The sequence below is a fragment of the Hyposmocoma kahamanoa genome, unplaced genomic scaffold (assembly GCF_003589595.1).
Source record: "Hyposmocoma kahamanoa isolate Upper Pololo Valley unplaced genomic scaffold, ASM358959v1 67, whole genome shotgun sequence".
In the NCBI taxonomy this organism is placed as follows: Eukaryota; Metazoa; Arthropoda; class Insecta; order Lepidoptera; family Cosmopterigidae; genus Hyposmocoma; species Hyposmocoma kahamanoa.
Genome location: NW_020653855.1, coordinates 5,304,583 through 5,328,720, shown reverse-complemented (window position 1 = coordinate 5,328,720; position 24,138 = coordinate 5,304,583). Strand labels below are relative to the sequence as shown.

At 36.6% G+C, this 24,138-nt stretch overlaps 1 protein-coding gene across 1 annotated transcript in view; it reads right to left on the bottom strand.

Annotated features, from left to right (window-relative positions):
* Positions 1 to 5,920: 5,920 nt before the first annotated feature.
* LOC113232148 overlaps positions 5,921 to 24,138 on the bottom strand; it is a 30,137-nt gene continuing 11,919 nt past the window's right edge. Inside the window, exons 2-15 of the mRNA XM_026466786.1 lie at positions 23,848 to 23,997; positions 23,344 to 23,480; positions 20,173 to 20,503; positions 19,560 to 19,760; positions 18,889 to 18,973; positions 16,614 to 16,835; positions 15,258 to 15,430; positions 13,913 to 14,044; positions 12,621 to 12,708; positions 11,903 to 11,976; positions 11,229 to 11,395; positions 8,616 to 8,948; positions 7,978 to 8,078; positions 5,921 to 7,194 (exon numbers count right to left, since the gene is read on the bottom strand). Of these exons, the coding sequence (XP_026322571.1) occupies positions 6,989 to 7,194; positions 7,978 to 8,078; positions 8,616 to 8,948; positions 11,229 to 11,395; positions 11,903 to 11,976; positions 12,621 to 12,708; positions 13,913 to 14,044; positions 15,258 to 15,430; positions 16,614 to 16,835; positions 18,889 to 18,973; positions 19,560 to 19,760; positions 20,173 to 20,503; positions 23,344 to 23,480; positions 23,848 to 23,997 (2,400 nt within the window). The 3' untranslated portion in view covers positions 5,921 to 6,988. The remainder of the gene's footprint in view (positions 7,195 to 7,977; positions 8,079 to 8,615; positions 8,949 to 11,228; positions 11,396 to 11,902; positions 11,977 to 12,620; positions 12,709 to 13,912; positions 14,045 to 15,257; positions 15,431 to 16,613; positions 16,836 to 18,888; positions 18,974 to 19,559; positions 19,761 to 20,172; positions 20,504 to 23,343; positions 23,481 to 23,847; positions 23,998 to 24,138) is intronic.

Here is a 24,138-nt window from a genome sequence, read left to right as displayed (position 1 = left end):
ATTTAGATATATATTCTCCCCATTGACTGTACCTTACTTTGAGTGAAACTGGATTTTTCAATTTCATGAACTGATTTTTTTTTGTTTGTATGTAAATAAATAAATAAATTTCTGAAACTTTGTGTAATAATACTTTTAAAATCATTTATATTCTTTGACATTAATTTTAATATTTTGTTGTATGTAATAAAAGTTTTGTAAAATAAAAGTCTGGCCATATTCCAGCTAGCTTACAACAAACAACTGTAGAAAAAAAGTAATTCATCATTAATCATCCACACACATCAGGGCCGTGGCCGGGGCGTGCTAGTTTGTGTGACCTGCGGGCCCGTCCCGGCGCCGGCCCGGACACGGACATGTGTAAACGAGTTTATACAAAATATACGCAACGAGATTTTTTTGCCCCTGACGGAGCACGGCCCGGATATGTGTGGATAGACCATAATATTGCGGCGGAACAGAATGGGAGCGAACTTTTGTTTGTTTGCGCGAGCATTCTTGAGCATGCACGAGAATTCCGCGGAAAATTTTGGCTCGTATCTAGTTTGTACGTCATACAATTGACCATAGAGTTCATTATGCTGTGTACAATATCGTTACAAAAATACGCTTCCTAAATTGAGCCTTATTTATTAACGATCGTTGGCTGAAATATGACCAAATCTTTTAGTAACGTTACAACTCTTTCAAATATGACCACATCTTACTTAACCTGTATAATAAGGCCACTTGTTATATAACTTGTGTATTTGACTCCTATTATACACTTTGTGTATTATGAGACCACATTATGCAAGTTAGTTCTGTATAACATGCATTGTATGAGCTTTAAATTGTTAATCTTTAATCCACCAAACTTTAATATTATGTTTAAAATTAACGTTATAATTTGGTTGCTCTCCAATAAAGGCACTTGTTTGTAATTCGCACTTTTTGTTGAATAATATAAGTTAGAGGCTGACGAAATAAAGAATTACCATGTTAATTTTTCTGCCACAAAAACATTGCAAGGATGGTCCTGCGAGCGCGTTCCATTCAAATTAAATTGGCCTCGTTTTGGTTACTAACTAAACTCCGACGATTTATAGTAGTAAAATTTCTGGCCCTTCAGGATACGCTAAGGTGTCTAATTGTCCGTACTACTAGATCTTACATTGTAACTTTTCTTCAATAGTTGTTCTCTCATTTTTTCGCAAGAAACCGTTGGCTATTTTGAAAAAAATTAACACGGTCCAGAAACTGATGTTTATGGTTTTGAGTTCTTCGTTCAATAATATGATTTTAAAATAATAAAAAATAAAAGTAATTTTAACGGCCGAAAATTTTTTTTTTTAATGATGAAACCTGTTTTTATACATTTTGATAAACACTTTATAAGAGACAATAGGACATATATTGTAAGAACAAAACTACAAAATGCCTATATTCTCGTTTGTAAGTAAATAAATACGCACAAATAAAAATAACCTTATTCACAATAAGATCTATTCAGTAATTTCTCAATACCTCCATTTTTTAATTATGACAGCAGCATTTGGCTTCTTGTACGTTTTAAAATAATGGACAACAAAATACCTATGTTCTGCCTAGTTTACTGTGATAGTAAAATAAAAACATGCGTAATTTTTTTATATTCGAAATGTCCACTGGAGGCGCTGTACAATATAAATTTTCAAAACACCTTTTGGAGTCGCTCAACAATTGTCATTTTAAACTTATGGTAAAGGCACCAGGGTCTGTCCTTTTAATGTTAAATATCATTATTGCACATTAAACAAGAAACTCGTCAGCCTTGAATACAAACTGACTTTATAACTATAAAATAGTTAAAGGTGTAATAGTAATATTATCGAATGGTAAATAATATAAAAGTACATACATAAATAGATGTAGGCATTACCCTGGGATATTGAATTGGTATTTATATTAAAAATGAAAAAGTTTCTACTCGTTTTTCATTATTAGCCCCACAGAACAATAAATACAGTAGAAGTGGTTAGCATCTGACGCGTGTCTGCTCTAACTATAGGTCTCGAAAGACCTATCTGAGTTCAGTCCGCCATTTTCTCTTTCTAAGGTATAGTCTAGTCATTATTTCGTGCAAATTCTCTAAAATCCTAGAAATATGCCTTATTGTGTTGTTTTGGAGTGCAGAATTAATAGCCGCACTAAAGATTATTACCCGTGGTAGTATTTCATATCATCAGTAAGCCCTACTTTAATAAATTTTCAATTTTTTTGTTTATTAAAATAACTTTTTTGTTACAAGAAACGAAAGTAAAGTTTATACCGCTTTTACCCCTGTAATATGGTCGCTTCTTTTTTTGGAAAACTAAATAACTCAATTCGTCGTCGGTCAGCAATTAACCGCTAGATGGCAGTATATTAATTAAAATTACCATTATAATATCAAAACGTCGTAAGTTGCAATAATAGGTATTGATTCTATTGAACTTTCAAGGATATGCCAACAAGGTAAAGTTTAAATGATATTAACAATCCTGAATTTATTTCTTTTTAAATTTGAAACTACGACCAATCAATATCAAGATTTTGTTTGGCGACATCGGTTCTGATAGTAATCGAGGCTTGAGGCACTTCAGCGTGCTGATTTTGGTTCAAATTGGAGAAGATCCGATCGGGTAGTCTCGAATGGGTTTCTGAGCGAGAAGATGAACCTGATTCCTACTATATCTTTCTAATTTGTGAGTTAAATCTTCCGATTAAAAATGTCAAGTTTCCGATCGGCCAGTTGTGAAACGCAATTATGCGCCTCGACTCGGAAAAGACGCAGTTTCCGATAGGGAGGCAATCAACATCAAGCTGCCGTTGTGTTTTTTCGATTAACCCCCATCCCAGCAAGCTAAGCGTATATTATGGCGTTGGCAACCCGGTAGCATTATTATTTCAGTTTGACATAATTTGCTGACTTACAGCAACACTGACTGTCTGTCGAAAGTTTGACAGTTAATTCAAATTCAAAATAATCTTTATTTCATAGGTAAGCATTATTACACTTGAAATCGTCACAGTGGTTAAACTCTACCGCTCATTCGTAAGGCAGATTCCCCTGAGAAGAATGAGCAAGAAACTCTAGGGGTTGCTCTTTGTAAATAGCATTTACAATATTTTTTTATTTTTATTTCAAACATCAGAGATCGAGACTACCTCCATGAGCTAAACGGGTTACTAACACGGATTTTTGTCATCGAAGTATGCAGAAGTTGTATAATCCTTTAGTATAAAGTTTTTGTTTCACTATAGTTTTAAGCCTTGTGAAAGGCAAATTTTGTATATCAACCGGAATCTTGTTATAGAAGCGTATACATTGCCCCTTAAAATGATTTTTCGACTTTGTGAAGACGACTATCAAGAAAAGCTAGTTTATTTTTATTCCTCGTATTAAAGTAATGTCTGTCACTATTTTTCATAAAGAAATTACGTATTCCTTTGAACATAAATTAAATTTTCATAAATGTACTGTGAGGCTAGTGTAAGAATGTTAATTTCCTTAAACTTATCTCTCAAAGATACTTTGGGGCCCACATTGTAAATTGCCCTAACTACACGTTTCTGCAGGACAAAGAAATTAGTAAACAGTGGATTCAATGGCAGCAATGTCTGTCAAAAGTTTCACATTTTATACGATATTGCTATATTATGCAACAACACAGAGCTGGAATTTAAAAAATTAATGCCACTAGTACAGGGTCAAGAGCACTTCTGACACAAGATTTAAATTCAACTATATAACTTGATGCAAACAAACAAAAAACAAGCTTGATGTGCTCTTGACTGTATTTAGATAATGTTGATGCTACCGGGTTGTCCTTGGTTTTTGCCATTAATGTTGGTTCGCGTTACACCGAGGCATGCGCCGGTCGTGGCACAGTAAAAAGTTCCATATTATGCTTTTTTTTTAACTGACTTTAAAAAAGGAGGAGGTTCTCAATTCGACTGTGATTTTTTTATACGTATCTATGTTACATCCGACTTTGTGAACCGATTTTGATGATTCTTTCTTTGTTGGAAAGAGGGTACCTCAGTGGTGTTCCCATTGAAATTTGAAGAAAATGCTCCACCTCTGAGGGTCGCAAACTAGGGGATAAATCCGGTTTCGCAAACTTTCCGATAACCGATTTCAATAAAACTTGGCAATAGTATATTATATTCCACTAAATTTTGAGGTCGGTTTTTTAGTACTTTGTATTGAGATTATATATGAACTAATTCATGTTAGACCGATTGGTCGTGATCCGGCCGGGGCACGAACTCGGCCCGGTCTAACATGACTAGCTCATACAAAAGCATAATATAATTGACCGTGTCACGGTCGGCGCACACCCCGGCCCTGAAACGGCCGGCACACGACCCGGCCCCGGCAGGGTATAACGTCAATTAGCCTTATGCTTATTACGCATCCCTTATTGCAGTGTGACCATAGTCGAATTTTTTAAATTTGATTAGTCGGGTAAAAAGTCGTCATGTAGTCGGTTTATGTCGCAAAAAACTAGAATTTTTTACTTAGATTTGTATTTTCCAGCGTAATTTGCATATGAAAATACTCCATTGATCATATCAAGTTAACATAGAAAATAAAACCGTCGATTCTGAACTTCCAACTTCCTTTATTAAGTTTAGTAACATTAAAATAAAACAAAACATATTTCCAGATAATTTTGTTTTTAAATTTATGACTAGAAAAAACACACCACATACAAAATGTTATATGTATATTAAATCTTACTTCAGAGTGAGCTTATGTCTAAAAAATTAAGTTTATTAAACAACACGCTTAAAACACACACGAGTAAGGGGTGGCAATATAACGCGTGCTGCCACGAACTGCGTCACAACTCCCGACTCCTAGTGTAGCTGGCGTACAGCCAGCACGTTTTATATTTTGCAATTACGATGCCGTTGTAATGCAGCTAGTATGATGACACCTTTAGGTTGTCAAATTTCAATAATTATGTTGCAAAACAAACGTGTCATCTTTTGAAAATTCGGAGAGAAACAATAACAAAATTTACCTTAGTTATTCGAGAAATTCACCCTAAGGGCGCGTTCATTATGTCGTAACGTTTTATTTATCGTTCGACGACTGTTGCGTCTAGCCTGTTCCCATATCACGACTATCTGTCGTGACTGTGTCGTGGACGTTTATTTTATCAATATATATTTGAAGCTGCGATTATCTGTCGTCATATTTTTATCGTGACGTTTTATTTACTGTCGTCCTAGCTCTTCCCAATGTCACGACAGTCTGTCGTTGCAACGTGAAAATAGTCGTGAACGACAGTTAATCGTGTTGTACTATATGTGAAAAACTTCATTTAAATATACAAGCCCTGACACTTTAAACTGCACGAATGTCTGTCGTCACGAAATAATGAAAACGCAGCAATCTAAAGTTCCTGTGAATCTGTCTCTTTAATTTTGCCAATAACCGGATTGATATTAGGTTATATAGGGTTGGCAAAACACATTTCATCATGCTGTGTATATGCAGGTCGTCTAAAATTATGGAGAATAATAATAGTTTATGTTTAGGCAAAAATCCGTTTGGATTCCGATTTACAACTCGTAATATTGTCAAATCATTTGAATCGCCATTTCTCTGTCACAGCTAATGCTAATGCATACTTGTTATTTCCCACGATGCAAGAAACCGAATAACAGGATAACAACAGCAGGTTATTTAGTTGTTTGGTAATGAGTTATTACGTAAGAATAATGCATTACATTATTTGTTAATGTAAGAGTGGGGCTACACTAAGGTTAATATCTAAAGCCCATTATCGCAATAATTGAGGCTTAAAAATACTGCCTAAAATATCGCTTGAAATAGAATAGCTACGCCAGGATTTAAGGTCGAATGCTAATAAATTATGCGTTGAAAATATAATTCGAAGATGGAGGTTGAAGCTGCTTCGTTATGTTATTTCATTAGTGTTAATTATTTAATATGAATATTTTGCATTTGACAGAAACAAAACCAATAGTATAGACATGGTTCAATTTGAAACAATTGGAGAAACTCGAGCTCGCATTTGACCACTCCGTACTTGAATCGTCGTCGAGCGACACGTGCAATCCTGTTGCGCTCATGCTGCACACTATAATGTCAGTGTGGCTACTACACGCATTACATAACGCAGTAAATCTCTTTAATGTGCCAAAAAAACCACCACCCGGTCGTCTAATGCGTAAATACCACAGTGAATGCTGTAATAAAATTATCGCGATAGGTCGTGGCTACACTTACGCTTAGGCTCAAATTATATTGCAGCGGAACGGAATGGAAGCGAATTTTTGCAATGATATTGTGCATAGCGTAATGAACTTTATAGTCATTTGTGTAACGTACAAACTAGATGTTAGCAGCAACACCTAGTGAGCCTTTGCTAACACTACGCCGCGGCACTGTGTCGCGTAGTCTTATGTCAGTTACTTAGTGAACTAGACAGCCACCCAGTTCTGTGGCCGCTCGCTAAATGGCGATAGTAAAATAGTCTATAATAGTGTATGTCCAAGGCGTCAGAGGGCGCTATAGTTTACAAGTCAAATTGCAAATCCAGTGCGTTCTCTTTACACGATCACCACACGAAATTACAGCTGCGTTTTATTTCCTCGTCTACCAAGACCCAAGGTTTAACACTATAGATACGAGCCAAAAATCACGTCTCATGTCTTCCGCGGAATTCACGCGCATGCTCGAGAATGCTTGCACATTCGCCAGAATTTCGCAGCTGCTGTGAAGTGGCGCGGAGGCAGGCGCAGTATACCGTCAAACCTTGACGAAATACTTCAGCCTCTAGTCGCGAAATTGCCGCTTCCGTTCCACAGCAATGTAAATTGAGCCTTAGTCTCGATTAATGCGATAATTTAATGCCATTAAACTTTAGTGTGGCCGCAGTATGACACTGACCACCTCTAGTCGGGAAAGACGCGATATTTCTGTGAACATTATTGTTTTAGTTTATAGCTAAGAGCCCTTACGAGTGGCACTGAACAGGTCAACAGTAGCTTTGCTAACACTGCCGTTGTAGCTTTGCACGTGGCCTTCTCGTATAGTCGAGATTTCTCCTGAACTAGGCAACCCGTTTCTGACTGCTGGAACTTTTTTCTCGTTGAGTGGTGGCAAATTTAATGGCGGCAACCGTAGAGATGACGGCGGGGATTCTGCTGCATCTAAAAAAAAAGCAATTCACCACACTCATCTACACGGGTATTTAGTCAAGTATCAAAAAGGTCACGCGTACAGTGCCTATTTACTCCCAACATGTTGCATACCAATTTGTATATTTATGCGCCCTGAGGGTCCATGAACTACACGTGAAAAAGCCCTGACCTACCTGCTGCCACCTTACCTATTTCTGCCGCCAAGCGGTTATGTGAGCGTTACTGCGTTCCGGTTTGGAAGTGTAAGGGTGCTGGTGAAATTATAGACACATGGGACTTATCAACTTGTCTCAAGGTGATGGGCGCAGTGGCTGTGCCCCTCAGATCTTCGCGATTTATAGCTCTGAGTGACACTGCAACTGTTATGGATAGGCATGTCGCTTACTACAAGGCGCAAGATTTGTTCGTCTCGTGACTTGGCATTATAAAAAATAATAATAAAAAAACATGATATCGCATTAATCCGGTTAAAAAACCCTTTATGTTTGTGTAATAAGAGCGAAAACGATGTTCTGCGTTTCGCGTTTACAGTCCGAACGTATTTTTCGCTCTTTTGCTTGGACATAAAGCTGGCTAATGATGGCCATTTTCCAATAAGCGATTAGCCGCGGGCGGCTGGCCAAGCGCGACTCTGTTTTAATTAATTAATCAAAATTATTTACGCAATTAAAAGCAAATTTAGCAAGACAACCAATATTGGCAATTTGTGTACCTTACACCGTACTGTTCGATCCTAGTACACAAATTAATGCAAATTTTTTCGCAGATTGTCTAATGGCCTGCTGTACGTACCTTCGCTGTCTTTCTTCATCTGCATAGCAATAACGCTAGGCCCTTTGGCGAGAGACCACGTCGGCACATCTCTTTTTATTGGTTCTAGGATTCTTCTAGACCTGAAAAAAAATAGAAATGACGTGAAAATAACCCGCCATTTTAAAAAATTTTAAAAATTGTGATCACGGGTTAACTATTCTGCAGCGTATCAGGTATGTTTGCTGAGACGCGTGTTGATACTAGAAAAGGTCAAATAATACATTTCATTTGTATTATTGGTGTATTATTGGATTTGTATTACAGGTGTGTAATGAAAGATATAACAATATGATTAGGTAACACATAATAAACTAATTGTAGGTATAAGTATTACCAGTATAATTTATTAAATAATGTAACACATTACTTCGTTTTTCAAACAGTTGAAGCGCTTAAGTGAATAAATAATCTTCTATTATTTCCTCACATTTTTGAGAAAAGCACTATATAAGCCTCGGCGGGAACGGGGATTGCTTGACTCGTATTAATACACAGCCTCGCTATGGCACTCGGCCATGTAACTCATACTCGTCCAGTAATCCCCGACTTCCCGGCCTCTACATAATGTATTTACTTAATAATTACGAACCCTGACTCTGAGACTCTGAAAAACATACCTCAAAATACTAGGCAATTCACTTCTATCAGAATTCATACTCTCCGTGTGCAAGCTTTCAGTGACAATACTCGAGTCGGAATTTTCATATCTCTCATGTCGCCCTACATTTTTCTCGTTCTCAATTTTAGCCATCTGGCTTTCCACTGTAAATACTTCTTTATTATCATTGAGATATGGCTTAATATCGTCCGAGTTGTTTGTTTCCGTGCTGTCTTGTTGTAGAAGGGCCTTTTGCGATGAACCGTTGAGTCTTGGCGTTTGTTCTAAAGAAAGCGGTGGAGCTGTGGCCATGTATTCGTTGTACATGTTTCCGATTAATTCTTCTGTGCGTCTGAAATAAATAATAATTGTTTTGGTCGTTAATAAGCGTTAGGGGGAAGCGGGGCAGTTTGATACAGGGGGCACAGTCATACACCTGCATTATCTCCATACCCTCAAACATAATATTGGTTGTGATAATACTAGATGCTGCCTTTGTATGTGTAACTAATAGCGTGCGATGTAACATAACAAGGGTCTTAATAGAGGGTAAACTAGTGTTTTCAATAACTAGAATTACATGTGGCTTTAGAGAATATATAAAATTTTTTTTAACAAATATTTTTTGTTTTTTCAAACAAACAAACGTTTCGGGACCTTTATAGATATACGCAATTTAAATCCGGAAAAATAGCTTCATTTCCTATGTATAACAATCGCGAAAACTTAAAGAACTCGATAAATATTTTTTTCTAAACTGGCGGGTGGGCTACTTTTACACATTAGTGAGTGGGGCAATTTGGTACGTACCAAAGTTCTCTTAATAGTTATTTTGTACGAAAAATGTAAAACTGTTTCAACAAGTTATAGTAAAGAGGTGAACTAGTGACATTTTGCGCTGTAGTCAGCTCTTCCTCATGTATTTCTACTTCCAAGACTACATTACAAAGAACACTTTCCAAATGGTGCCCTAGAAAGAAGTCTTGATCTAGGAAGTACCGAGACACATTTAGCATCATAAGTAATGATTCACCTAGTGCTGATAATACGTGGCAATCAGAAATAGCATACTATGTTGATTCACACATCTAAGTGCCCTAAGCGACGTATCAAAGTACCCTCATTTAGGGCAGAATTGGACATCTCAGTTTTTGTTAAAATCAAAATTTTTCAATTATTCAATGCTATTTAAAAAAGGAAAAAAGAAAAGAAAGAAAGAAAAGATTAAATTAGTAATGTTTATTAGTTATATCATGAATTAGGTAGAAAAAATATCGACGAATCTGCCCCGCTTCTCCCTACACTACAAACTAACAACAAATGTGACGAAAAAACGCAGTGGAAAGTACGCGTAGGTTATCCTGCTCGATCAAGACAAAGTACTTAGTAACCCCTATATTTCGACTTGGTATTTTTTTACATATTCTTATTAGTCAATAGTCAAAACTACTTTAGTATACATAACCTAGTCATTTTTTAAAATGACTAGGTTATGTAGACTGTAGACTGTCAAAATAACTTCTCTATTTTGGTCGAAATAACTTGGTTACTTAGTCCAAATAACCTAGTTATTTTAGTCAAGATAACCACGTTATTTTAGTCAATCAATATAACATGCACATTTTATCGAGTTCTTAGGTTTTCGCGATTGTTACACATAGGAAATGAAACTATTTTTCCGGATTTAAATCGCGTATATTTGTTTTTTCAAACAAACCGACGTTTGGGTTGGGTTTGGGTCCCATGGGACCCATGGGATCTGTAAAGGGCCCGAAACGTCGGTTTGTTTGAAAAAACAAATATACGCGATTTAAATCCGGAAAAATAGTTTCATTTCCTATGCACATTTTAGTCAAAAGCCTTGCTACTTTAGTCGAGATAACCAAATCATTTTCGTCAAAATAATCTCCGGTCAAAATAACTTCGTTCATTATTTTGATTAAGCGACACGCTCGAATTAATTTTTTTTACGTACTATAAGGTTAATTTTGCTTAGGTCGAGAGCTGAGACAAAGTGGCAGCGGTAACAGCCTCCTGAAGACAATTGCAGTTAGGTGTGAGTGTCCCATAATGCGGCATCTCATTAATAATACAAAATCTGTTCTAGAATTTAAGTACTAACCTAATTATAAGTTTCATTGTTGCTAACACTTATGGATCCTAGTTATCTGAATAAATGAATTTGAATTTGAATTTGAATGGCTTTATTTCGAATGTATTTTTTTACAAACGAAATTAAAGCCAATCAAATCCATTCCAATCCAACGAAATCCAATCCAATCCAACGAAATCCATTCCAATCCAATGAAATCAATCAAAGACTCTTAAATAGTTTAAGTTTTAGTATTTAATTAATAACTATTGTAACTGTAGTGAAAAAATAGGGTGGTTTGCATTAATATTAGACATAACTGGTTGAAGACTGTACCACCTCAGTCAACCGTGACCATGGGACCTGTAAAGGGCCCGAAACGTCGGTTTGTTTGAAAAAACAAATATACGCGATTTAAATCCGGAAAAATAGTTTCATTTCCTATCTTAAATAGTTGTTAAAACAGCTTTTCCTTGTTACAATGTGGTAGACAATTGAACTTAAACAGCCTGGCATGTTCAACAGACACTGCATACTGACCTAGTGAGTGGTATGATGACAGTCTGAGGTACTCCGTTTCCTGGATGATACGCGTTGTGGCCGAAGCTGTCTAAGGTTGTGTTGCCGGTTACTTCCATTATACCTATCTGTGTTGTTCGTACGTGGTAAGGAAAATTTTTGTTCGCGAACACCGGGAGAGTAAGTAGCTAAAACATATAATAAGAAATAAAGTGACAAAAGATATATAGCGTAATTTGTAAAATATTAACAACCTGGCGAACCTATATAACTAACTTCATAAATAACTACTTTTGTTCCGTGACATTTTACAAAACAATAAATTTACTTAAAAGTTTACTTTGTTTTTGTTGTATTATCTGACCCTCTTTATACCTGTGTTGGGTACTAAATAATAAATTAATATTTACTAAAGAAAATTAAACATTGTTTCTAAAAATTGGGCGCTTTCAAATTAGCGCTTATAACTTCTAGAAGCATTGCAGTGGCGCCATAGCCGCGCATCTGTAGCGCTTCAGTAATTTTTACAGTGATTTTGACAGTGACTCTTCCAAATATTGTATGAAAATTAGAAGTGGCACGGTTGCACCGCCACTGTGGTGTCACTGTACCGCTTCTACAAGCGTTAAATTTGAAGGCGCTCTAACTGACGTAGTATTAATATAAGTAATAATAATAATTATTAAAACATTTACCAAGAACATGATGTGGCCACTGAAAGTTATAAACAATAGTACTGCCGTTACAACGCTCTCTCTCACCCACTTGTCTGGAACAAAAATGTAAAGTTTTTTAAAGCTTTTTTAATAATATAAAGCGAAGGGACGCACATGTCGTGCGCCTGTTGGTAAGCGACATGACAATTGCAGTGTCACTTAGAGCTTTAAATCTGGATTTAAAGAAGGATCTAAGTTTAAATAAAACTCAGTGTTCCATCTTAACTAGTGGATTAATTTCACAAAAAAATATCGAATATTGTTATAGTAAACCATAGTGATATCCAGTAAACTTAAAATTACGATTATTAAAGACTCCTCTAGTCAGCTGCTGGTAGCTGTAAAGGTACGGCTGAGTGAGAAAAACTTTCATATATTTCTCACAGATGGCGCTATGGGAAGAAAATCGGTAAAATCCAAGAATAAAGATCTGGGGGGCACTGACACAGCACCCGTCAACCTGGAACATAAGTTGACAAGTCCCATGTGCCTGTAATTTCATCAGCACCGTTATCCTTCAAAAGCGGAACGCAGTAATGCTTACATTACCGCTTGGTGGCAGAGATAGGTAAAGTGGCTGTAGTTCCTTGGACGAATTCTTTCACAAAGAGCTCTATGGCCACTAAAGTTCTAGTTCCCGAAATTTAAATAATACGTTCATTTGACGTAATTCAATGTAAATATTTTAAAAACTTACCAATATAATTAGTAGCTGTGATAATGAAAAGAGGTCCCGCATAAAACCACAGTGTGCCACAAATGAAGAACGGGCAGTAGAACATGTTCTGTAAACAATGGTTTGTTTAATAATTTAACTGGATATTGACAAGCAGGTATGGTTTGGAAATGTGTTGCTGGAGAAGAATGCTAATGGGTATCGTGGATAGAATTTCGCTCCTACGGTCTGTTTGTATAATACGTTCAGGAGAAGTCGTCTTCTCAGGTCAGCAGTTTGATTAGAACTGCCCTCGTCGTCTTTTATCCAAAACAATCTGTCTAATTTTGAATTTGTCAGTTTGGTTAGTCTGTTTTTGTGGCCAGTCAGTCTGCTGATCATCCACGAATGCTGGACTCGACATTCTTCCTCTTCGTTCAATTTGCACAGTCTCGTCTTGGTCGTTTGTAGATTCGAGTCTTTGGCGATCGAACACTGGGCATCCTCATTGTCCCCCCGCCAGTTGATCGTCCACGCGTACGATCACAACGTCCCCAATAGCTAGGGGCTTGTCAGAATGTCGGAATCACTTATGTCGCCTATTAAGGATGAGCAAATATTCTCTTACTAATTGGTTCCAAGTGAGGTCTGCGAGAAACTTCCACCAATACACCAAAAGCTCTATATCAAACAGCATCTATCTCTTCAGGTACGAACTCACATCCTGAAATTCTTCGTCTGTTTCGTCTCAAAGCAGTATAGTTTTTTTTTAACTATCACACCTATCCCTAACAGTTGCAGGCTCCTTAGGGGCACTGCCACTCTGCGTCCGTCACCATGAGACATAAGTTGGCAAGTTCCATGTACGTGTAATTTCAACAGCACCCTTACCCTTCCAAACTAGAACGCAATCGCATTACTGCTTGGCAGCAGAAATAGGTAAGGTGGCAGTACTTCCCTGGACGAACTCTTTCACAAGGAGCTCTACTGCTACAAAAATGTGACTCCATAGAGCCTCATGTGGTGTGCCACCAGTCATAAACATCGACCCATTATACATCCTATTACTGGGCACGGATCCCTCTTGGGTCGGTGATGGACCCTTTGTACGTTTTCCAGGTGCCGTGAACATTCTGCGACATGGAAGTTTCATCACGCTGTTTAACGTTAGCAAGTTAAATTAGAAACTTAGAAAAGTCACAGGTACGCATTAACGGATCTTGTTCCGTTGCAGCAAGTTAAGACAGTTAAGAACCCAATGTTCTGTTTGGAGTTGCAACCAGTAAAATCTATACGATTCCTGCAATGGTTAGAGCTGACGTCTCTACAGTTACCTTTTCAGGATACTTCTTAACAGTGAAGAATGTGGAGTAAGCGAAGACACACCAGGCGGTGATTCTGAGCACGATCAGGCCATACCCTGCGGGACTCTCGTAGAGGTACAGTACCTCACCTGGGTCGAAGGCCTGGAAGAAAGATTAGGTGCTGCTTAAATTTAAATACATAATAAAAGTCTATCTTAACATTTCCTGAATGAATCGAGAATGAAATTGAAATTTCATTTTCCTACATTTTTACTTTATTACGTATCAGTGGCGAGACGTGAAAATTTTCTTTAGTGAAGCTGGAGCAAAAAAAAACCACTTGCCTTAACAAGTGGCGCCGTGGCGACAATTAAACACAGCACTTATTAGCACACAAGATACTAGTACACTTTATTTCACTGGTTAATTAACCAGTGATATACCTACGTGTATAATACGTAATTATTCTATACGTAAAATTGAGCACAAAATGTAGTAAATTACTTTGAAATATTTATAATATTTGATACTACGTGGAAAATTTTGGAAAATTTTGGTGGGAATCGAGTTATATGGACGCCTCGCCGCTGTTACCTATTATTCCCTATTTCTATTGTAATTTTCAAATTCCTAACAAATTTTGGCTATATCCTTGTCCTCCTACTGGGTGCTCCAATTGGTAGGAGCACGAGGACTAATATGTCTTTATGCTTCTATCTCACGATATAATAAGTACAATTAACTAGAATAAAAAAAATTGAAAATAAAAAACGTCTAAAATATCTTATTTTTCATAGGTAAGAAGAAAATTGCATTTGAAATCGTCACTTTGCGCTCTTTCGTAAGGCAGATTCCCCTGAGAAGAATGATGAAGAAACTCTAGGGTTGCTCTTTAACATTAATATAGTAATTTAAACAACCTGAAAGAACTAAACGGATCACTAACATGGATTTTTGTCATCCAAGTACCGAAGTTGTACAATAACCTTTAGTATAAATCGAGTTCTTAGGTTTTCGCGATTGTTACACATAGGAAATGAAACTATTTTTCCGGATTTAAATCGCGTATATTTGTTTTTTCAAACAAACCAACGCGTTGGGTCGAAACGTAAATCTGGAAAAATAATTTCATTTCCTTTAGTATAAAGTTTTTCTTTTACTATACTTTTAAACCTTGTAAATGGCAAAGTTTGAAAATTAACCGGAATCTTATATTTTGTATCATCAGATGCCCGTTACTTCATTTTCTTTTCGTTTACGTACTGTTTATTATGCAGGTGACTATTGAAGGACTAAAATGGTTAAGCGTTAATACTAATACAAACAACTTCTTTGAGAACCTTTCGGAAAAAGTTTTTAAACAAAATTATCTTACCCTGGCCTGGTAAACGAAGAGAACGATGTAAGTGACAGTGTAGCAACACATGAAGACCGTCAACTTGACAGTGAAGCCGACTTTAAGGCGACCTCGGGTGATCGTGTAACCCTTCGCCATTAGTGTCAGAAGGAGCAAAAACGTCATTTCGGACACGCCGCAGAAAAATTGACCTGGAAATTAAAGAATAACAATGATAAAACAAAATGGTAATCAAATAGTTAATAATAATAACGCACACACTTATAGCCCCGCACTTGGGAAACTCTGTGTGCTATAGACACACATTGTAGTATGTTTACTTATATTGTATTCTTGTAATTATTATGACCCCTTAATTGTTCTCCATTAGTTATTATTTTAATTTTATTGTATGTTGTTATACCACATCCGCGCAACATCAACCAAGGTTACCAACTGAAAATCAGCGCGGGATGTACTGTGCCCCGCATATGCTGAGGTGGTGACCTATTCGGCGGGGCATGTAGAGTAACATACAATGATTGGTTGTTTTTTGATAAGCATAATTTTTTACTCTGTTTTCTCTTCTTTTTTCGTCAAGTTATTATATAGATAAATGATGTTCCTATTTCTATTTCTACATACAGACAATTGCAAATTACACCTAACTTAACGGGGGAAATAGTAGTAGGCCATGCAAATCTTTCTCCCAGCCCAGGAATCGAACCCGAGACCTCTGCATGGCAGACCAAGCTGGTAACTGTTAGGCCACCGAGGCAGTTAATAACAAAACATAATATATCGAGTTCTTAGGTTTTCGCGATTGTTACACATAGGAAATGAAACTATTTTTCCGGATTTAGCTCGCGTATATTTGTTTTTTCAAACAAACCGACGTTTCGGGCCCTTTACAGGTCCCATGGTCACGGTTGACTGTCCTGTAAAGGACCCGAAACGTCGATTTGTTTGAAAAAACAAATATACGCGATTTAAATCCGGAAAAATAGTTTCATTTCCTAAACAAAACACATAGCTTTTTCTGATCGGTTTATGCCAATTCTGCATCAATGTCAAGGCAATTCACAAGTTATTACTTAAGGTAGGTTATTCCTTGGGGTACACTGCACACATTAGCTTGGTGCAGCAAGTGAGCAGCTAGTTACAGATGAAGACTGAAAATCAGCAATGCCGAGTCTTTAACCTTTTTGTCCACATCACTCAATTGTATTTTCTATTAGTTTTCAAGTATTCTGATTCCTATGTGTCGTGGAAACTTAAATATATTTTAATTTTATTTTTTGTTTAATAATTCTCACTAGTTCATTTTGATGGAGCTCTTTCGTTACACCGATTGTTCTCCTTTTATTTACACAAAACCTGTTCAAAGAAACTTACCAACTGTTTTGGGTCCAAACTGCTCCACTCCTGTAGTAGCATATCGAATATATCCCAAACTTTGAATCACTACACCTGCGTGCTGCGCCACTATCGATATTAGGAATAGTTTGTACGTCGAATGTAATAAGTGCCGTGATTTGAGCTCCACGCTGCTCATCACTACTGCTATCATGACTATTACGTACGCTAGAGTGTACGATAAAAGGATCGGTAGGACATCTGTGAGTAAAAACATAAGAACACATTACATACTCATAATAATCTTAGTACAGAGTACTAAAAAACCGACCTCAAAAGTCGTTAATTCCCTAGTTTGCCACTCTTAGAGGTGCAATATTTTCTTCAAATTTAAATGGGACGACTTTTGAGGTCTCCCCTTCCCAACAAAAAAAGAATAATCAAAATCAGTTCACAAACGTCTTAGTTATCCCGTAACATAGATACAAAAAAATATCATTTTTTTGAAGCTGGTTAAAAATAGGCACGATTTGATTTCATACTACTGCTACTTAGGTATACCTCTATGCTACAGTTATTTGCCATTAATCGAGGGGAGGACTCTATTGACGACTTATACGTGTAGATTTCAGTTCTTATCATGTTACATGCTACTTATTTAAATATGTAACATTTAAGTCGATATGTTTTAACATCGATTCTGATTTCACTGTTTGTGTCCCATCCGCTTTTTTTTAAATTTAACCTTATATTAAAGTCCAATCTTTCTTGCGTGTATAAAAGAAATATTTTGTAACTTTTCTGATTTAGATAATTTATTTTTTCTTTGCCCTAAGTTTAATTTTATAAGGTTTTCTGTTCATAGCGAAATGTAAAGAAGCTCTAAAAATTTGTTATTGTCAATGTCCCAGAACTATTCAAGAGCCTTTGAAACATTTAGGATTGTACAGACATATTATTATTTCATAATTGAAAGGTTTTTTACTTCAATTAATTTATTTTTCGTTTAGTAAATCCTTTTAAAATTAGTTTAGGTTGAATGCCTTGTTGCCAATAAAATATAAAAAAAGGATAATTAGGAAAATTGGGTATTTAAATGGCAACACTCTTTAATTTTAGAGATTCATATAATAAAAGAAAAATTCATCAAGGTTTGGTTGTAAAGTTTTTTAGGCGACATGCCTGTCCATACACACAGCGCCACTTACAGCTTTAAACCGCAAAGACGGGCACCGCCACTACATCCGTCACCCTGAGACATAAGGTGACAAGTCCCATGTGCCTGCAATTTCACCAGCACCCTTCTAAACTTTAACGCAGTAATGCTCACATTCCTGCTTGGCGGCAGAAGTAGGTCAGGTGTCAGTACTTCCCTGGACGAACTCTTTCACAAGGAGCTGGTACTACTAGTAAGTATTTAAAACTTTGTCTTTACGGAAAGAACGAAAAAACATTAGTTTTGACATTGCCTGTTACAAATATTACATACCTTTACTTTGTGAGTATTACTCTCAGAGGATGAAAAAAAAATGTATTACTACAGTCGATGTACTGGACAAATGTCACTGGAAACTCATGGTAGAGGTATTGGTGTAACGCAGGGTTTCCCAAACATTGGTCTGCCATGGCCCGGTAATTTTCATATTGCTTCTTCGTGACCCACTCAATACTTTTAAACCCAAGCTGGTTACATTACAAGTAAAATAGTACGCGTTTATTGTTAGTAAAAATGTTTTACTAATATTATTTAGATATCGCCTATTTAGTACGAAGTATGGAGCTGCTGCTTATTTTCTACTAAAGAATCCAAGTTCGCCGGAAAATGACGAAAGTTTTATCCTGTGGTATGGATCCACTTCAACAAGGCGGGAATGTTGCGACCTTAGAATAATAACGCATAGAAACCTAGTCCGCACACGCTAAGTGAGGCAAATTGAAGCGCTCCCAAAGGGCCTACACGAGCGGGCGGGCCGTCAGTGCTTAAGGTCAACTTGCACCGCGAACAGCTCAAGAATTTTAGCTAAAAATGACGAAATGGGCGGTAAATGAGTGTAAAAATACGTCAGACAAACATAAAATAGATACTAACATCACATTCCACAAGGAAGTAACGCGTTTCAACTTGTATTTTTATATAAATATTCACTAAAACCGAAAATTAACCTACTACTAAAACTAGCCTACATGAATTTGATTTTTGCCTCACTTGTGACAGTTTGATATGAAACTATCATTCTATGTGTTATTATATAGACCGGTAATAGGTACCGGGTCGCAACCCACCAAATGGGAAACGCTGCTGTAATGTACTTACAAAATTCGTCGGCGGAAAAGTGTTCGTGCCAAAAGTCTCCGTCAGGTCCATTTGTCATTAAAAACTTGTACCTTACATCCAATCCCTGGAATAATCATACTGACAAGTTAACACAGATCGTTAAATATATAAATAAAGAAATTAACATTCTTAAGACTGCGGACAGGATACATTAATGAAGTTATTCACAAACTACCAACCGTGGTGGTACCAAATTGGGTATATATTCGGTGGTGGTTTGTGACTGTAGTTGCGCTAGTTAAGGATGCTGCCTCAGCATCCTCAGATGTTTGTTTTTTAGCACGTTTATTGTTACTTTAATTAGTGTATAAGCTTCATTGTAGTAATACACGAAGTTCTTCTTATACCAGACTTCAGACTATACAATAAACTAGCTCCCTTGAGACTGACTTTTACTTTTCTTTACGTCGCATGTGTTATTTATTTTATGCGGAGGGAAGGTGGGATTATTAGTTGCATGAAAAAATATTTTTAACTATTTTGCACGATTTAACCTTCACTGGGTTCGCGGAGAAGCAAATTAATTTACTTCCATTTTTGTTACTCATCGTATCTAACGTAATCGACATTTTAGCGAACTTGAGTTTGTAACATACCTCGAATCAGTGAAATAAGATCAAGATAATAAAGCAAGATAAATCCAAATTCACCTTATTATTGTCACAATTACTAATAGCTATGAACCACCATCGTTCTCTGGCCGATCTGAACCGTCTAGAGTTATGGCAGGAGACGATAAGTCGTTCAATGTTCTCCTTCGGTTTGCTGAACTCGTTTTGATCGGATTCCGCTTTGAGACGACGCCGCCGAAACCGTTCGTACAGTTCAAAAGTTGACCGTTTTATTTTGTGCTGAAAAAGTAAAAAAGTCTAGAAAAATCACAATCATTTGTCGGTTTCAAACTAGAAGATTTGTACTGTCGAGTCTGTGGAAATTTTTAAAATTTTAGCAGCAGTAGAGCACCTTGTGAAAGAGTTCGTCCAGGGAACTACTGCCACCTTGCCTATTTCTGCCGCCAAGCAGTAATGTTAGTTTTACTTTTGAAGGGTAATAATTACAGGTACATGGGACTTGTCAACTTATGTCTTAGGGTGACGGGTGCAGTGCCCCTCAGATCTTTGAGATTTAAAGAATTTGTCCATAAGGACAGGCTTGTAGCTTACCATCAGGCGCGCAGACTTGTTCGTCCGGTCACTTGATATTATAAAAAAAGTAGAAAGCTTATTTCTCATTTTTTAAGCAAACGATTCAATAGCAACTTACCCCACTATGGTTTTGATCATCAAACAGCAATTCTACATCATTTTTTAAATTATCAAATTGACTACCATTCTTATCCCCACCAATACTCTCCCATAACTCATCTTCCGGCAATATTGTGGTAGTAATATTAAATTCATCAGCTGGCAATTCGTACCAAGTGGTAGAATTTGAGTCTGTAATGGTAGATTTTGGTTTGACAGTTGTTTTTAAAAATTGATCGTAGTACGACGGATCGACGGGTGGGGAGGGCTTTGTTGTGTTTCTTGTTTTTGTTGTTGGCGGTGATTTTGTGGTTGATGTTGATGTTGCTGTTGAAGGCGATGTTGTTGTGCTGTAACGTGAATTCTTTTTTCAAATTATAACGTCACAAAATATTTTAAAAAATTTCAAAGTTCTTAGGATTTCGCGATTTCTACTCACTATAATAATAATAATAACAAAAACGGACACACTCATAGCCCCGCACTAAGGAAACCCTGTACCGCGGATGCCATGGACACACATATGTAGAACAAACACATAACCACAAATTACACACAAATTCACGAGGGAAATAAATGTAGGTCATACAAATATTTCTCCCGGCCCGGGAATCGAACCCAGAACCTCTGCATGGCAGTCCGCCATGGTAACTGTTCAGCAACAGAGGCAGTTAATTTAGAAGTGAAAATATTTTTTTCGGATCTATATTTCGCACGTGACAACTACCATAGTATTATTTTAAAATTGCTTTGAGTTTTATTAATATTACTGTTGTGCTGTTGCTTTGAAATATACGGATGACATGCAAATATAGCGAAATTTTGGAGAAAAATCATTAATATAACGCAATTGTGAGACAAAATATAATTTTCTCAAACATCCTCGTTAATGGTTTGCATTACTTTAAAAACACGGACACGGAAATTTTGTCATTTATGGACCGTGCGACTTCTTCGCGTCCTCTTCTTTAAACTTTTAAATCTACCAATAATGAATTATGGAAACAGGCAAAAGAAAAACTCATACCGCCAACTGCCCAGTGTTCATAATTGCGAGAATTAAAAATGTCTACCTGTACCGCTTAATTAAAAAAAAAAATGGCGGTAACATTTAAATTATCTCTTGGTATTCTTTTGCTTTTTCGTCTTTTTTTGTATTTTGGTCGCGAAAATGAGTGCTAGTGAGAAGAGCAATAACGAAAATACAGTAATAGATACACAATTCAAACACATCATCAGAAGTTCAACATACTACTATTAATGTCCCAGGAAAAACAATATCATTTTCTATTAGCAATTGTATTATATAAATTTTAATGTCAATTAATATTTTTATAAACTTTTGTATTATACATCTTCCTCTCTTTAGTCCTTTATTATTTCCTCGCATTGTTTGAGAAAACCTCTTCTACATGCCTCGGCGGGAACGGGGATTATTTGACTCGTATTAATACATGCAATAATGTACTAATAACGCAATTTTTGAGAAAATACTATGTGTTAGTTGTCAAGTACGATTTGTTTTTTTCTAACAAACCAAAACGTTTCATTGGGGCTATGAATGTGTGCATTATTATTATTATTATGCTATTGTATTATTTCATGCTCTTTACAGATCCCAAGACAAGGCTGTAAATTTACGCAATTTAGATCCGATATAATAGTATCATTTCAAAAAATCTCAAAGACCAAACCCACTTCGATGATCGAAGTTTGATTCGAAGTCAAATTAGAGGTGGGTGATAAATAACGTCACGATGAAAAAATAACACAAACAGTATCACCGTGACTCGTTCCGAAGGAACGACGTTCCAACGTCACATAGGTGTTCCTCCGTTCCAATAGCTATCCCCGTCACTCACATCACGACATACGCATTTGATACAATGCGCGATCTCCGTTCCGTGGTGACTGAGTGCGCCACTCGTTGTAGTTTTCTTCTAATCGGGCCATTTCGGCGATGAGAGTGAGTGAGATAGGATGACTTTCTTTGCTCACTCACAAGGGTCGTAAGTGCTTATTACTACTAGAAAGGGCAGATGAAAAAAATCTGCAGTAGTTACTATAAACCTATTTATTAACAGAGTAAAATATTTTTGTATATTTGTTTTATTATGGGAAGAGTTGATATTTTATATTTATGTATAATCTACTTTGTGTATTCTACTAGAAATATAATTACATTACACTTTATTGCTATTTTTAACAGTCCAAAGGTTCGTATTAAATAAGTAACAAACAAAATGACATTAAATACAAAATCAACTTTTTGAATGGAATTGAAACTTATTACAATGGGAGTAAAAACTTAAAACATTCTATAAAAAACGGCTATAAGTATAAGAAAGAAGCCGCTGGCTACAACCGTATTTCGTGATGTAAGTTACAGGCGTGACAAGGGCACGGAAGTAACAGTCGTGACAAAAAAGTGATAAATCACCGTGATTTTTGTGGAACCGGAACGACGCTAACGCTATTCCCCATGTCTAAGTCAAATAACCGTTTGAAATGAATGAAATATACTCCCCGACACGTAATTCGAGCCACCTCGCAATTTTTGTCTTAAAGGCCTAGAATACAAAAGTAGTGTTATCGTCAAAGAAAATGTTTTCCCCCGGTTTTGCAAATCCAAATTTGCAACAAGGATTTATGGAAAAGATGTTTAGTGAACCTAGTAGTTTCAAAATTGCTTAATAGTTTTTGATCAATCAAACATTGTTTAAGTTTAGGGCATTTAATATTGAATTAAATACTTTTTTCTGACTATTTTAAACCTTTACAACAGAAGGCATTTTAAATTTTTTTTTATAGTTAATATGTAATCAATGTGATATTTTTGAGAAGCTGTTATTGCATGCCAGGGAATTGATATCAATAGTTTCTTTCTGCTTAAATATAAGAAATAAGCCATACTTGGCGCTTACGTTAATAAATATTAACTCCTAACTACTTTACGAACGACTGCATTAAGGCGCTGCGAAAACGTGTCTTGTGTTGGGTTGCGGCAACCAGACACATTCGCGATCGCAATTTGAATTAAAATAGAATATTCGCTTGTAGTTTCCGGTTACTTGCATTAATACAAGACACACGTTTGCGCTGTCCCTAACTGCAATTTTGCAATTGCAATGCTGTAGAAATAGAGCACATGTGACTACACAATAAGTCGGTGGATGTGTTTATAACTTACCTTTTAGAAGCCGGTAGCTCCTTGTTTTCCTTAGTAACTATGCAACCAGAGAATTCAGTGTCAGGGTACCAATGGGACAATTTTATTATTTGATTTTGGCCCGCTTTGTTGAGAACCGCCTCGCGTTCTTTACAAGACTGTAAATATGTAAAACATTGGTATACGTTTTTGTATAAAGTTTTTTGTTTGTCCGAATTTTCCTTGTCTACAGAAATTATAAAGGCTCATTCAGAGTGCAAGCGCGGGTGCGGCGGCGGATGCGGACCCGCGGGCCTTGGCGTCTTCCCTTTCACAGTGCCGACGCGACTAAAATTGTTAGATCCTCACGTCGTAGTTACGAACAGACGCACACACACACACACGTGATATTTTAAAGAGCAATTTAGCACAAATTGTGCATGTTAACAATAATAAATAAATATCTCAGAGACTGTTTGGGTTCGTAAATTATTTGTAAATTACCTTAACAACACGCTTTTACATAAGTAAGCGTAGAATTCTTACCTTTCCACTGTGATAAACGGCAGGCCATTGGCTGGCGTCGTCGTAATACAGCAGTAAGTTTGGAATACCCATGTCTCTATCGAACTCTATCAGATATTCAAACTGACCGTCCAGGGATAGAAAACAGAAGCGCTCTAGAAAAGCCCAATTCTGCAAAAGAAAAGTATACCAGTATAATAAATTAAGTTACTCAGTCGAGTATATAACCTGAAATAGAGATGAGATAAGGGCCATTCATCCCTGGGAACTCATCAGTTAAATGGGCCTTAAATCACTTTTAAATATCAACTC